Raw genomic sequence first — 14,455 nt, 5'->3', positions numbered from 1 at the left:
GCTCCCTGCTCAGTGGGAAGCCTGCTTCTCCCTCTCCTACTCCCCCTGCTTGTGTTCCCTCTCTCGCTATGTCTCTCTCTGTCAAATAAATAAATAAAATCTTTAAAAAAAATAAAAATATCTTGCCATATTGTTCTTTTTTTCTTGTTTTGCGATAGAGAAAGGAGCTGGCACTTGGGAGACGTGATTTAACTTAGTCCCACATTCAGTCATGGTGAAAAGATAAAATAACCTCTTTGCCTCGACTACACAGCTTCTCAAAATACTCAACCCACAGCAATGACCCCTTCCAAGATGCATGGAACAAACACTGTACCCAGAGCAAAGCTGGAGCTTAAACCCGAAATTCTGGGAGGCTGGCGCCCCCCTTGCCCCCCGTCAGTAACTGATTAGTACTGAAGGAGCATCACCTCGTTCCCAAAAACCCTTTGCAGTTGGACGAAAACAAGTATTACTTCAATACCATCAAGAAATGACCAAGTGGGTCCAACTGCTGATTTGAAAAATCTTTATTATGTACTTTAAACTGTTCTAAAAACCCCAAATGTATCTGGACTTACTTGGCCTTAATAAAGAACAGCTGGGCAACAAAACTCGTTCTTTATTAGTTAAAACTAGGCCAAAAAAGTGGCAAAAAAATCTTAAATTGTACACATCCCCTAAAATTTGTTTTCCAAAGCAAAAGCTATTTAGGACTGAAATTTACAACGCTAAGACCTTCTATTTTCCACAGTTAACATGTAAAGAATGGCTCACATGCCTTTCTTTTGAGAAAACTCCTTAGCAAACTCTCTTGTGGTGCCTGAACCTTCAACAGAAGAACTTAATCCAAGTATAAATGTAGGGCATTACTTCCTTTTACGATGCAGTGGTAGGTTATGAAAGTCATTACTTGAAAGTGGTAGGGAAAAAAAAAATCTAAGCAATGGATTTACATGGGAAATTACCATGTTACGTTATAAACTTTTAATAAACAAAAGCATATTACTTACGATGTTCCCTGCTGAGAATTAGTGTGGGTTTTTGAAGATGTATCATGTTGTTCTGTGGGGGAAGGAAAAATGATCAGAGCAGCACAATGAGATACATTCCTGAGTTTATTATAAATCCCCTCCTTTTGTGCTGTCCCCCTCACCCCAGTCCTCGCTTTTTCCACCTGAACACTTAGTCTACTTCAACTCGGTCAACCATAGTGCTTGCTATACGCACTGCACTCGGTACAACCTCACCATCATACAGTAACACTTACGTTACCTCTAGAACAAGGACTTGCTCAGAATCGAAAAACCCTAAACAGAGCAAAAAGTCACAGAAAAGCCCTGCTTGCAGCACACCCTACCCCATGACTGGTAACTTTCCTACATGCTGGGGACCTGACTTTCCTTGATGTCAGCTCGCGGTGGGGGACCCCCATGGAAGAAGCCCTAGGACAGAGCTGCTCTCCCTCCCACCTGCTCTGCCCTTCCCCATCTACCAGGGATTTACCAGCACTCCTTTTTCCCAGCCTCTGACCTCCGTTGAGTGTGCGCTCCCTCTCACCTGTCCATTATTCAACACCTGCCCCCATCCACGTAGTCACACTGTCTCCCAGAGACAAGATGCTCAAGGCACTCGACCCTACCCTCAATGAGCTGACAAGTGACCGAGGGACGTGTGCCGGGCACACAAATATCTCCAGTGGCGGGCAGTGTGAAAGGGGCACACAGATCGGTCACAGAAATGAATTGTCCCAGGAATCTCAAGAATGGTCTCTCTGTTGGTAGTGACTGAAGAAGGCAAGCTAGACAAGGAGCAAAATGAACTGTGTCACAAAAGATGGGTGAGGTTTTGACAGAATGACTGCTGGCCAAGGGGGGAGGAGGAGGAGGAAGGCCTTCAGGCAGGAGAGGGAAGATTTACAACGGCACAGACTTGGAAAGGGTAATAAGGACAGGGTACAAAATGTGTGGACACCACGGAAAGATGGGTGAAAGTCAGATCTGGGAGGGCGCTGAATGCCAGGATGGTAAGTTCTAACTTTGTTAGGCAATGAGACACCACCAAAGGTCTCTACCAGGGACATGCTAGAGAGATCCCTCAGAAAGATTCATCTAGTGGTGCCACCTGGCAGAACCTAGAAGGGAACGGGCAATATTAATGGTGGAGGCAACAACCCATCTGGGAAGCTGCTTTAGGCGTGAGGTAATAGGGACCTGAAACGAACGGGGAGTGGAATGGGAATACGGGTGCCTTTGAGGCAGGCTTGAATGAGATTTCCCAACAATGTCACGTGGAGACCTTGCAATTAATCACTTCACCCTCATGGCGGCGGCAGCTCTTACATGACAGTTACAACCGCTTCCCCCCCTGGCTAGGAAGCTATAGGCAGGACTACAAATGGGAGGGGCTAAGGCCACTCTTCAAGGCACTCACAGGGACTCTCATATACTGGTCTTCACTGGGTTTGAAGCGCCCCAAGGCTCTGGTTATCCTTAGGCATACTTCATTCTCTGCAGGCTCCAAACAAAACCTTAATAAGATAACTAACTCCCTCTTCACCCAACATAAAACTAGACCTCTCTAGGGTTCAACTAGGCCCCACTCTCACAAAAGTAAACAAGGTTCCCCGGAACACAGACAGACAGAATGGCAGCAGCATGAAAAACCCCAGGGTAAGCATCTAGTGAGCCAAGACCTACTGGAGACCTGCCAGGGTCTGAAAACGCCTCGGAGCAAGAGCAAGGAGAAATCGGCCCACACTACTCCATCGGCCGAGAGGGCCACCCATCCTCCGCCAAGAAAGTGCTTACCAGCTCATCTTCAGCTAGGTTTCGCTAAAAGGGGGAATCAAACAATTTAAAGGATTAAAGGGTCTTTCTGAACCAGGAGTTAGCAATCATCAAAGCTGTGAGGAACCCAGGGGAAAGCATATGATCTGCCTGGCGGGCAGCCCTAGCAAATGGGGAGAGCAAGCGGTAAAAGGGCACACAGCAAGCCTGTCCACAGCTGAGCTGGCCGTCCTGCCAAGCCTTGTCCCACTCCACTGCTTATCTGTCTCTGCAGGGACCGCCAAGATGCTGAGAAAAAAAGAGGTCCCGACCTCACCAAGAAGCCATTAATTTCGGTTAATTTTACCTTACCACTTATACAAACACTGTGGCAGGATGATCAGGCTTATTTCTCTGCATTTGGGGGAAATTCAGTCATGAGTCTTTTGCAAGATCTTATTTAGTATCTAGAGCAGAGAATGGCAAACTTTTTCTATAAAGGTCAGATAGTCAGTATTTCAGGCGTTGCAAGCCGTACCTCGTGGCATAATAATAAATGAACGGGCATGGCTGTGTCCTAATAAAACCTTCTTTACAAAAACCAGCTGCAGAACAGATGGACTCTCAGGCTATGGTGGGTCCACCCCTGCTCTAGAGGAAAGGATATTCTGTTTCTTGCTTTCCTCATCTTTTTTCTACTCTCCTCACATCCGTGCAATTTAAACTGTAGAAAAATAAAGGGAAAAAATATATAAGTGAGGGAAAAGAATGAGGTGGGGAGATTTGAGGAAGAGTCACCTCCATGGAGTATCTATGTGCAACCTTCTCCCAACATACATACATATCCTACTTTGGTTGCCCTATTTTTTTTGAAGACTAATACTTCATAACTGGGACATGCACCATATATTAATAAACAAAATGACTGCAAATACCCTAGTCATTTCTATAAGGTTTGAAATGCCTTGCATGTAGTTGGGACACAAAAACTTTATTGAATCAAGGGGTTATTGATGAAGAGAAAGGCTGGATCCAGTTAGCTTACTTATGTTTCCCTCTGAATTCTCAACTATTTACAATCCATAAAGAGAGACCAAACAAGAATTGCAGGGTGAATACATAAAGAAAAACTAAAGAAGTTATGTACTCTATTCCTTATACAAATTTCTTACTTTTCTAAGAAAAAAAACACAAGAACCACACAAAATATCCTAATCTATTCTATATACTATTTCTGGGTTACAATGCTTTGAGAGTCACATTCAAGATGTGTGCATACGTCAGGCAATTATATTTGTTATAATTATGACACATTATATTTGTCAAGTACTTTACTATGACATCTTCATTAACTCTTTGCAACAATCTGAAATTGCACCTAAAGCACAGTTTTATGTTTGTGCTCCCTTCCTATTCTTTCAAAATAGGAAGCCCTCATCTGTGCTGGGCTAGTTTCCATTTTTTTTTTTTTCTTTTAAATAGTAAAACAACAAAAACCATGCTTTGTTCTCCAATGCAATAATCAGTTCCACTTACTTTGGTTTTGGGTTGCAGAACTGATGTGCTGAGAATCCTAGAAAGAAAAAAAATCTCTAGTTATTAAAATATTAAGGTTTATAAATCTAAGGTTGCATCACTGCTAAGTCTGATGAACACTGATAAATCTATTTTTTACATACGTAAAATGGGTTTTAGTTCTTCTATTTATTATTTATTTCTTCTATTCTTTCCTAGAATTTATTTTTCCTTTGGTGTTGAGCAAAGAGTTATTTACTTATTTTTACAAAGTATAATGTTTTTTTACCAGGAATAATGAACAACATTAAAAAAAACTATCATGAGAAAATATGTAAAGTATCTAACATGGCAGATTCTGGTCTGGGTAGATATAACCTCTTTTGAAAACAATACCATGCAAAGGAATAGCTTTAATATATTAAGAGTGTGCATCCATACCAAGCTGGACAGAACACAGATCTGAAGGTGCTATTTCTATACTCTGAAGGTTATCCCAAAGTACAAATAAGCAAAGGAAAATGGCAGTGTTTAAAATACACTGTTCACAAATACTTCAACGGAAACATGTGAGTCAGCAACTGATTCACTTGTTATTAAGAGCAGCACTAATGTAGAAGATGATCACAGCAAACTTTAAGAAAATTAGTGGGTATGAGAAAGTCTAAGATTTATGTGTTATGCATATATCTAAATTCCGAACGAGGAATCAGATACCTACCTCACTCACTCTCCCTGTACTTCTGTTTTCCCATGTCTAAGTAAGAAGTCTCAAGTGAGAGAATTTACTGAAAAGTCCTGAATGCTTTCATAAGCTACAAAACCCCATACAAAGGTAAGATGTTCCCACATAATTTGGAGAGTGAAGTGTTTGAAAACATTATGAAGCACTTCAGAAGCTAAGTTAGTGGCAGTTTTAACCTAATCTGCAAAGATTTCAAAAGCTAGTGCTAGGTTAATCTATCTCATAGCAATACTTCAGACTTCGCACGGGTATGGATACAGGGCCTGTTGTACTTGTAAAGAATTACCTTTGTGGGAAAAGGAAATTTGGAGGGCTCAGCTGTACTAGGCGTGTGTATTGCTGTCAAAGGAGGCGGCCATGAATGGGTCATTTCCTGGAAAGAGACATGGAAAGGGAAGAAAAAGTAAATTATAAATAGCACATTTATTGCTACGTAAGTTAACTTTTCAATCTTAAACGTAAAGTGGATTGGTGGTAAATAAAAAGTGAAATCTTAGAAGTTATTTATTTTACTTTTTAAAAGACGCCTACTTAAAGGGCTGTGTTCAAACGCTGAAGATCTCCCACTCACAAAACAGCATTCAGTTCAGAGAGGAAAAACAAGAATGCAGAACATGAGCGGTCTTCACACTGGAGATCATAAAGCATATTAACAGAGCTTATGTAACTGTGACCACACAGTCGCGACTCAATGCTTGCTTTCTCCCTCAGCTTCTTTATTGCATTTCCTGGAATTATTTAAGTTCAAAGGAAGAAGAACTTTCCTGTTTGACTTAAGCAAACAAGTAATTCAGGTCACTTGTTCCACTTGGGAGAGTTTTAATGGATTTGACCCTCCCCTGATACACACTATTAGTACAAAGGAACTTTTTTGGGGGGAGGGAAGGGCCTTAAAAAATTACCTTCCCTTTCCAGTAATACAAGTTTCACTTTTTTCTTTTTTTAAGATTTTATTTATTTACTTGAGAGAGAGAATGAGAGAGACAGAGAGCACATGAGGGGGGTAGGGTCAGAGGGAGAAACAGACTCCCTGCTGAGCAGGGAGCCCAATGCGGGACTCGATCCCGGGACTCCAGGATCATGACCTGAGCTGCTTTGCTAAAAAACTGGCGGAGAACAGGTCAGATTAAACGTGTCTAATCACAAATACATGTGTGCATGTGTGTGCGCACATGCGCATGCGCATACACACACACACACACACACACACACACACACACACACACACACACACACACACTTGTGTAAAGAGCTAAAATGGCATTGGAGATCATTCATATCAACCCCTCCATTTTTTTTCAGATTTTATTTATTTGTCAGAGAGCAAGAGAAAGAGAGAGAGGGAATACAAGCAGGGGGAGCGGCAGGCAGAGGGAGAAGCAGACTCCCTGCTGAGCAAGGAGCCTGATGTGGGGCTCAATCCCAGAACCCTGAGATCATGACCTGAGCCAAAGGCAGACGCTCAACCATCTGAGCCACCCAGGCACCCCTCAACACCTTCATTCTTACAGATGAGAAAACTGAGGCCCAGAATGACTGGATCAGGCTGATGGCTGAGAACACACAGTGTGGGCCCCTTTGCTTCTCCAGTCTAAGAGCAAGACGTCCATCACCACATGTGTCAGACTTGCCTGGGAAACTGGCTTAAAGATGGACTAGCAACTTCCTACCAGCAAGCGGGCGACCCCAGACTGCACCGAATTACTTCACTTGTACAACACAGTGTATTATATAACAGTGCACTCTTTTTCAAGTGCAGACAACCTCTCCATTACCACAGAAACGCTATGCGATCCTTGAACAACTGGAGATGGATCTCTAGCAGGTATTTCCATCCCCAACCTCTGCACCTTCCCCCTTGCCTTTCCTCACAGCCACTCTCTGGGTTGCTATCACCCCAGGACAGACAGAAATGACCAGGCACAATGACGAGCAAAGTCCCTGATTCTGGCTTTCTTGAGTAATTTTTGCTAAAGGTGAAGACATGCCCCTGTTCACTGACTAACCCTCTGCTTTGTGCAGCACAAAGGAAGAATTCTGCCCTCAAATATGATGGAAAAAGTAACCACTCTGGAGCTAGAGTCCCAGACTGGAATCTGAACTCTGACCCTTACCAGCCCTGGGCAGCCTGGGGTGCCTGAGCCCTCTGAACGGCTGTTCTCAGTGAGAGGTGAACTAAGACCACTTATTTTTCTGAGGGAAATGAGGGTAATTTATGTAGTGTTTAGATACATGGTCATAGAAAGTACTTAAGTTAAAAGCATCACAACTTTTAACTAAGTCCAGTTTTTCAGAATTTCAATACTGCACCAAAGAGAGCTCCCTGCTGTTTTCCTTATTTTACTGTCCTTTAAGGAATGGGACCACTATACCGCTACAATGTAAAAATGCATTAATTGAGGTGTTTGAAAGTATCCCCCCTCTTCTGTTTTCCAAGAATTTCTTTAGAATCCCAATGGTATCTATGACTTTTAGTCACCAGTTATTCCCAGAAAATGTCCATTGTACTCACAATGCCTAAGGCTGCCCCGGCTATTAAATTAGGCAGTTGGAAAGTGCATAAACTCTTTCAAGCCCTAGGTTGTTTCCCAACAGTCTGAAAGAATTTATATACTTCCCTAAATGCCTAGCTTACTGGAGGGAGTCAGGCCTTAGGAGAACTCGGGCCATAAGGTGAAGAGGCTGCCCAGAATTGCACTCAAGGCCATGAATTCACCGCCTACCTAAACAATGACTTATCACACCTGCCTAGTCTTGGCTTGTCGGCTTGTTGGCTTCTAGGCGCCAGGGCTGACGCTGCTCCTCGCTCTCCACCTTGCTCATGCTGCTCTAGACACACTGCCTAGCTCTTGGTGCTCTTCTAATACACCAACCTGTTCCCACCTCAAGGTTTTCTGCATTCTTTCCTCTGTCTAGTCCTCTTCATTTGCCTGCTGTAGGACTCATAGTACTTAACAATATCTGACATTTTTATTGTATAATTATCTTCCTCCTGTAGTCCCCTTTAGAGCAAGAACTCAGTCCTACTCATGTGGAATCCCCAGTGCCTAGAAAAGTATCTGAGGTTTAGTGGGTATTTGTTGCATAAATGAATGAGCAAATACTAGCGCTGCCGCTCATTGTCACAGCATCCCCACTGGGAGGCTACACTGAGGTCATGTCCACGAGTACTGCACTGACCTCCCCAGGAGGCTGTCCAGGCCATCCCACTGTAAGGAGAGAACGTGAGCTGTTTCCATTCACCCACTGAGGACATGCGGGCACGGTGCCCTGTCTGGATCTCGTGCACAGCCAATTCCTAGTTTCTGGTAGTATCTATCTGCTATCTCCTTACCCCATCAGCCTGCAGGAATTATAGGCCACTACCTCCCCTTCATTAAAAACACTTCCACTCTTAATATTTCCACCAGAGAACCAAACAGTATCTTCTATGATTAATTTTTTCTGTTAGGGAACAATTTACTGCTTCTCTTGCCCATCAGAAAGATGTGTGTTAGGATTCCTGGCAATCTTCATAAATTGCTGGTACAAAGGAAGAACAGGGACCATGAGGCAGAGGAAAGTATCTGGATCAGCACCAGAGAATGGGAGCTAGATCATACCCTAGAGATCATCTATTAGCCCAGGGCCTTCATTTTACCAACGAGGAAACCGAGGCCCAGGGCAGTACACATGACGTAGCTGAAGCTCCAAACAGAGGAGAAATGAAGGGGCACAGACTCTAAGTCTCTGCTATGCAAAAGCCTTGCCCCTCCCCAGTCCAGGACATCCTTCTGTTTGCTTTCTATATGATTTCCAAATGAAAATACTCATCCGGTTACTTGCATTAACCATTCACTTTCATGTACTTCCAGGTAAGGACGGACCTGTGAAAGTGATGTTGGCTTAGAGGGGAGGGAGTTTTTTAAATTAAAATTGCTTGTCTGGTGTTCTAATACCATCGTCCTAATTAAGGGATTCCACAAGTAATATATTAACCCACATCAAAACCTAAGAGTAGCATTTGACATATACAGAAGACAAACTAATCTGTATCGCTGCATTTACTTTTGAAATAACTATAAAACAAATCACATAGGCTTTCAGAGAAAATGCTAAGCCCGTATTTTATAACTAAGTCATTTGTTGTTTTTATGACTCATCACACCAAAGGATTTCAGAAATGCCAGAAGGAGAGGATGAAATGAAAGCTTGATCAAGATAACCTGTTTATTATTAGTCTTCCTAGCTGGTTCACAAAAATTGCTCAATTCTAGCAGTAAAAAGCATGTTTCCTTAGAGATATTTCTTTCTCAGAAGATCCTAACCACAAAAGCAGGGGACAAAGAAAACAAAAATGATGGGACTACTTTCCAAACATCTGGCTAGACACTACCTTTGCCAAAAATTTTGCAAGTGAGAAGGTAACCTATATAATTACTGGTTTCAGGGGTGCCTGGGTGACAGTCGGTTGAGTGTCCGAGGCTCTTAGTTTCGGCTCAGGTAATGATCCCAGGGTCGTGAGATCAAGCCCTGCGTTGGGCTCTGGGCGGAGTCGACACTCTTTCTCCCTCTCCCTCTGCCCACCCGTACCCCCTCCTGATCGCTCGCTCTGTCTCTCCCTCTAAAATAAATAAATCTTAAAAAAATTACTGGTTTCAGTACCACCTTACTTTACAATGAAAAATTAAAGGAAAAAATTGGGTAAGTATGTATTTTGAGGAAAAGTGAGCAGTGAAGATAGGAATGAATAGGTACATGTGTCATATATATCTCTACTTCAAAAAAAAAAATCAGAAAACTTATAGTAAAAGATAAAGCAAGAATATCATTAAATCCCACACAAAGGAAAAGTTAAAAGTCAAAGAAAAGGAATGAGAAACAAAACCCTTAGTTATCACAATTATAGTACTCGGGCATTAAATTTAGCTCTAGATTTCCTGGAAATTAAAGCCAAAATGGGAAATTAAACAGCTTATATAATTCTTCTCTGATAAAAAGAAAGCATGCTGGTTCATGAGAATTTATTCATTTTGTCCTGGAGCTGAATTCTAGGAGGGATTTGTTGTCCTTGTGCAAAAAAACCTTGAACCCACAGATAATGGGTTCAATGTATCTGTAGAAGCAGCACAAATGTTCATGGCACCATCTCAAGCAACTAGAGTGAAAAATAACCCTTCAAGGTAGGTTTATAGATGTCCATTTACTCTCTACTTTTTTTTTTTATTCCTTTAAAAATTCATGGCCTCACTGAAGATGAGGCCATACATATCAGGTGTCACCTACAAAACACTAAGAGTATAAATCAAGCACTGTTTAACCCCTTAAATACAGAGGACTTTCTGAGAAGTGAACAACTCTCATGGGTCTTTATGAACAACAATCAGAAAAACCTGAGAGAGATCTTGAAACTCTGGTCCAAATGCCTTGCAGCTTGTAGACTTTGTTTTAATTAATAGAATCTGTCAGAGAGCTCAGGCTCTTAAGAGTCCTTCTATTACTGTTCTGGTTTATTTTGCACTGGAAGGTGTGAAGAGGGGAATGGTTTGAAGGGGTTTGGAATGGCAACCGTTCTTTAAAGTCAAAGTAAATGGATATCCATCTACCTCCTTCAGTATTTCTTCAAATGGAGAGACAGTAAATGAACTCACCTTCAGAATCTCTTCAACACAATGAACTTCATTGGAGTAGGTCTGCTGAAAGTGAAAAACAAGAAGGAAAAGCTTAGCACAAGCAAACAGCTCGAGCGATGGTTATTAGGGGACGCTGGGATTCACACAGCAACCCTCTTGCAAGGGCAATCACCTCAGGGCCACCTTTTACTGGTTAAGTAGTAGGAGCTTCACATTCTGGAGAAAACAAGACCAGAGATCAACCTGACTTAATGGGTGGGGAAAGGGTTCTGCTGGAGACAACAGGAGGACAATTCGGACGTCAGGTCAAAGTTTCCAAAGGAAAATGCGTATCTTGAAGAAAATCAGTAAATCAGTGAATCTAGGGGAATAACAGACATAACGAAAGTGGAGGCAGAAAGAGAGAACACCGGGGTCACAGCTTGCGGCTTCATAGCAACATCTATCCAGCCAGCCGAGGAAAATGAACACAGGGATGGAAATCATCTGGACACCTCAGTGAGCCCACAGTAAAGAGGCTAACATCGAATAAAGGACAGATTAGATTTTGGGGGTAATAATCTAGCCGGCCAAAGACTGTCTTTTAAAGTAATGACATTCACTCTAATGTCTCTACCCCTCCTTCAAGTCAGCATTTTCAAAGTATATATGCACATGTATATACATGCATGTGTACACACAAACATACACAGATTTCCTCATGTCTTGGATGAAAGATCTACTATTTATACTTCTTCCTGATTCCCAGCTTAACAAATGATGGCTGTTGCCGCTAGTATAACCACCAGTGTCTAGGAAATGCCATTTTACAGTCTTTATATTTTTAAGTGCAAAGAAAATGGAGAAGTTAAAAAAAATGAAACAAAACACCATTTTTCCTTAACTAGAGACATGAAACAAATCCCATGACCTCATGATTTTCACTGGAAAAGCAACTTTTTGCTCTGTGTCAATTCAGAGCCAAGTGCCCTGGGCAAGTTCTGTACAACACACACCCCTCCTGTGGACCAGACCTAAAGCACTGGTCTTCCCAGTCCCTTGGGTCCAATACCTGCCTCACAGCCGGACAGGACATGAAAGGGTTCTTTTCCTGGCTCTCATTTCTAATCTGAGTGTAATTTAATACAGCATTGGTTGCCAATTCCTGACCTAGGATTCATTAACCCACCATTTGTTTAAGGATGAAGGAAAAGGAAAGAAAAGAGCACACAACATTCACACTGTCGTGGGATCAAATCGAACGGACATGTCAATGTTCAAATGTAATTTAACCTGCCTGGGTCTGGTTTTAAAACATGTAAATTTCATGGAAACAATTTTGCTGGAATTTTTGCAGTTTCATATTTTTGAGGAAGTTAGAAGGTATAACCAAAGAATCAAAGGTATCACTTTTATCTGCATCCTATCAGATCTGCCTTTAGGCATTCTGCATGTCACTAACTACATTTCCTTACCTGCTTTTTGTTTTTCAAAACCACTAAGAGATGCCTAAAAACTGGACCAAACACTAATAACCAAACATTTTAGTACAAATGTCAGAAACAGAACTGAATGCTGTTTTGACCTGAGGGTAAAATGTAATACTCCTCTATGGTTTCAATTTTTCACATGCATCATCAGGAAAAGTAACAATTATAAGTTGAAGGTGAATCAATTCAATACAACAGAGCATATAGCATATTACTACCGACTCTGGTCAAACAGTCCCCTCATCCCCCGTCTGTTCCTGGAATGAGAATGGGAATCCAATTAATGTGTTTGGGAATCAATGAAATAGTGAAGCATGTTGGAATGAGAGAGAAAAAGATTTGCCCACCGCTTCCAACAGAATGAGATGAGAAAGCTACGACTTTAGGATGCTAAAAGACTTTCCAATCTTCGTAATTATTCAAGGAGTCAACACTTAGCCAAGATGCTTCATGTCACTAAAAGATTCTTTTTTTCTAAAGCTTTGTTACAGACATGAAGCAGAACTGAAGAAATTTTTCTATAGCTCATATTAATATCTGGGTAAGATAAATATTGCTAACTAGTCAACATTTAACCCATTTAAAATTGTAAATAAGGTCTTAGGTTCAAGCATTAATTTGTTAGTTTACTGTGAATTTTCCTATTAGGTCCACTATGAGAGTGGGAATATTTCAAAAGAGTGCAGGGATTCCATTCCAAATACATGAGGATATTATTATCATATTTAAAGACCTCCACACAGCACTGTTTATAATGGCAAATAACCGGAAATAATCAAATGCCCCAAAATAGGAGTCTGGCTAAAGACCTTCACAGTACATCCACACAGCAGTATGTTACAGAAAATTAAAATAATAATGTAAATGTATGGGCTTCCATGGAAAGATACTCAAGATATTTTCAACTTTTTCTTTAGAAATAACTTTATATACTTACAGAAAAATTACGAAAATAGAAAAAAATTCCCACAAACCCTTCACCCAGATTCCCCAAATGTCGGCATTCTACCACATTTGTTTTTTATTTTTCTCCCCCACCCATCTACACTGAACTCTTTAAGAGTAAGTTAGAGTTGGGGCGCCTGGGTGGCTCAGTCGTTAAGCGTCTGCCTTCAGCTCAGGTCATGGTCCCAAGGTCCTGGGATCGAGCCCCATATTGGGCTCCTTGCTCCACGGGAAGCCTGCTTCTCCCTCTCCCACCCACTCTGCTTGTGTTCCCTCTCTCGGTGTCACTGTCAAATAAAATCTTTAAAAAAAAAAAAAAAAGGAAAAAAAGAGTAAGTTAAATGCCCCTTTACCCTTTACCTATACCTCCGTGAGTACCAAGATATATTTTTAAAACTATATTTAACAGAAGGGAAGTTCCAAGATAGCTTGTATAAAATGAGCCCATTTTATGTTCCATCTACCTGAGATTCAGATCTCTACTCGTCTTCCGACCCAAATTAGAGACTCTTAAACTAGAGTATAGGTATTTCAAATGTGTCTGCAGAGAAAGATCTGTAAGGACAGGCTCCCTTGTTTAATAAAATACAGTCTGGCACCTTCAAGTCTGCCACGGGAAGGAGACCTTCCAAAAAGGGAGGGGAAGTTCAACAAACCATTATGGCCTAATCCCTTAAAATCCACTTTGGTCATAGGGTCTCCAGCTGAGTTGTGCCACTCCTGCCTCAAAGAAGCCAGGCATCTTTGGAACAAACCCTGCAGCCCAAGAGGAAGTAAACAGCCTCTCTAAAGCACAGCCTCGTTAAGGCTGAAGATCTTCAGGTAAGACCGCCACAAAGAATAAGAAGTGATAAAAAAGCAACAAGAAGGAAAACCTGTGCTAGCTGCACGAATCAGGAAGTTCTACTTTGCATGTCCTTCCTCGTCCAGCTCCCGCTTCCATGGTGTAGACAGTGACTTTAGCACTGAAAACCACAAATCCCACTGCCCTCTCTCATATTCAACAGCTAGGTTCCTAGGAGCTGCTCTTCCCTCCTGCCCACTTGTGGCTACCTCACAAATCTGGTGTCCTGTGTGTAGACTGACCTCATTTCCCTACTAGGGTATGGCCTTAACATAGGAACCATAATTCTATTCAATTAAAAATAAAATGATAGCAGCTACTTACTGAATACATATTGTACCTGACATGGCATTAACCTCTTTACATACTATTATTTCCTCTATTTGATACCGTCTATTGTAAGATGCAACACCATTAGCTCAGCAGGCGGGGGTGGAGAGACTACACTAAATGTCCCCATCGACTGCAGATACAGCCCTCATTACAGAAACTTAAAAATGAAATACCACAGCTAACATTACATTCAACTGTGAAAAGCTGAAAGCTTTTCCTCTAAGATCAGGAACAAGATGAGGATG

At 41.7% G+C, this 14,455-nt stretch overlaps 1 protein-coding gene across 5 annotated transcripts in view; it reads right to left on the bottom strand.

The window, feature by feature from the left end:
* The window catches only part of AFF1 (AF4/FMR2 family member 1), a 202,261-nt gene that overhangs the window by 42,842 nt on the left and 144,964 nt on the right, over positions 1-14,455 (bottom strand). For 4 of the 5 annotated variants that reach the window (XM_035725783.1, XM_035725785.1, XM_035725787.1 and 1 more), the window contains 4 exons: positions 10,638-10,682; positions 5,294-5,380; positions 4,284-4,320; positions 993-1,044 (listed from right to left, as the gene is read on the bottom strand). In XM_035725783.1, coding sequence (XP_035581676.1) covers positions 993-1,044; positions 4,284-4,320; positions 5,294-5,380; positions 10,638-10,682 — 221 coding nt within the window. The remainder of the gene's footprint in view (positions 1-992; positions 1,045-4,283; positions 4,321-5,293; positions 5,381-10,637; positions 10,683-14,455) is intronic. The other variant, XM_035725784.1, reaches the window with a different exon arrangement.

Source organism: Zalophus californianus, chromosome 2, assembly GCF_009762305.2.
Source record: "Zalophus californianus isolate mZalCal1 chromosome 2, mZalCal1.pri.v2, whole genome shotgun sequence".
NCBI lineage: Eukaryota > Metazoa > Chordata > Mammalia > Carnivora > Otariidae > Zalophus > Zalophus californianus.
Note: the sequence above shows the minus strand (reverse complement) of the source record. Positions and strands in the feature narration are given on the sequence as shown.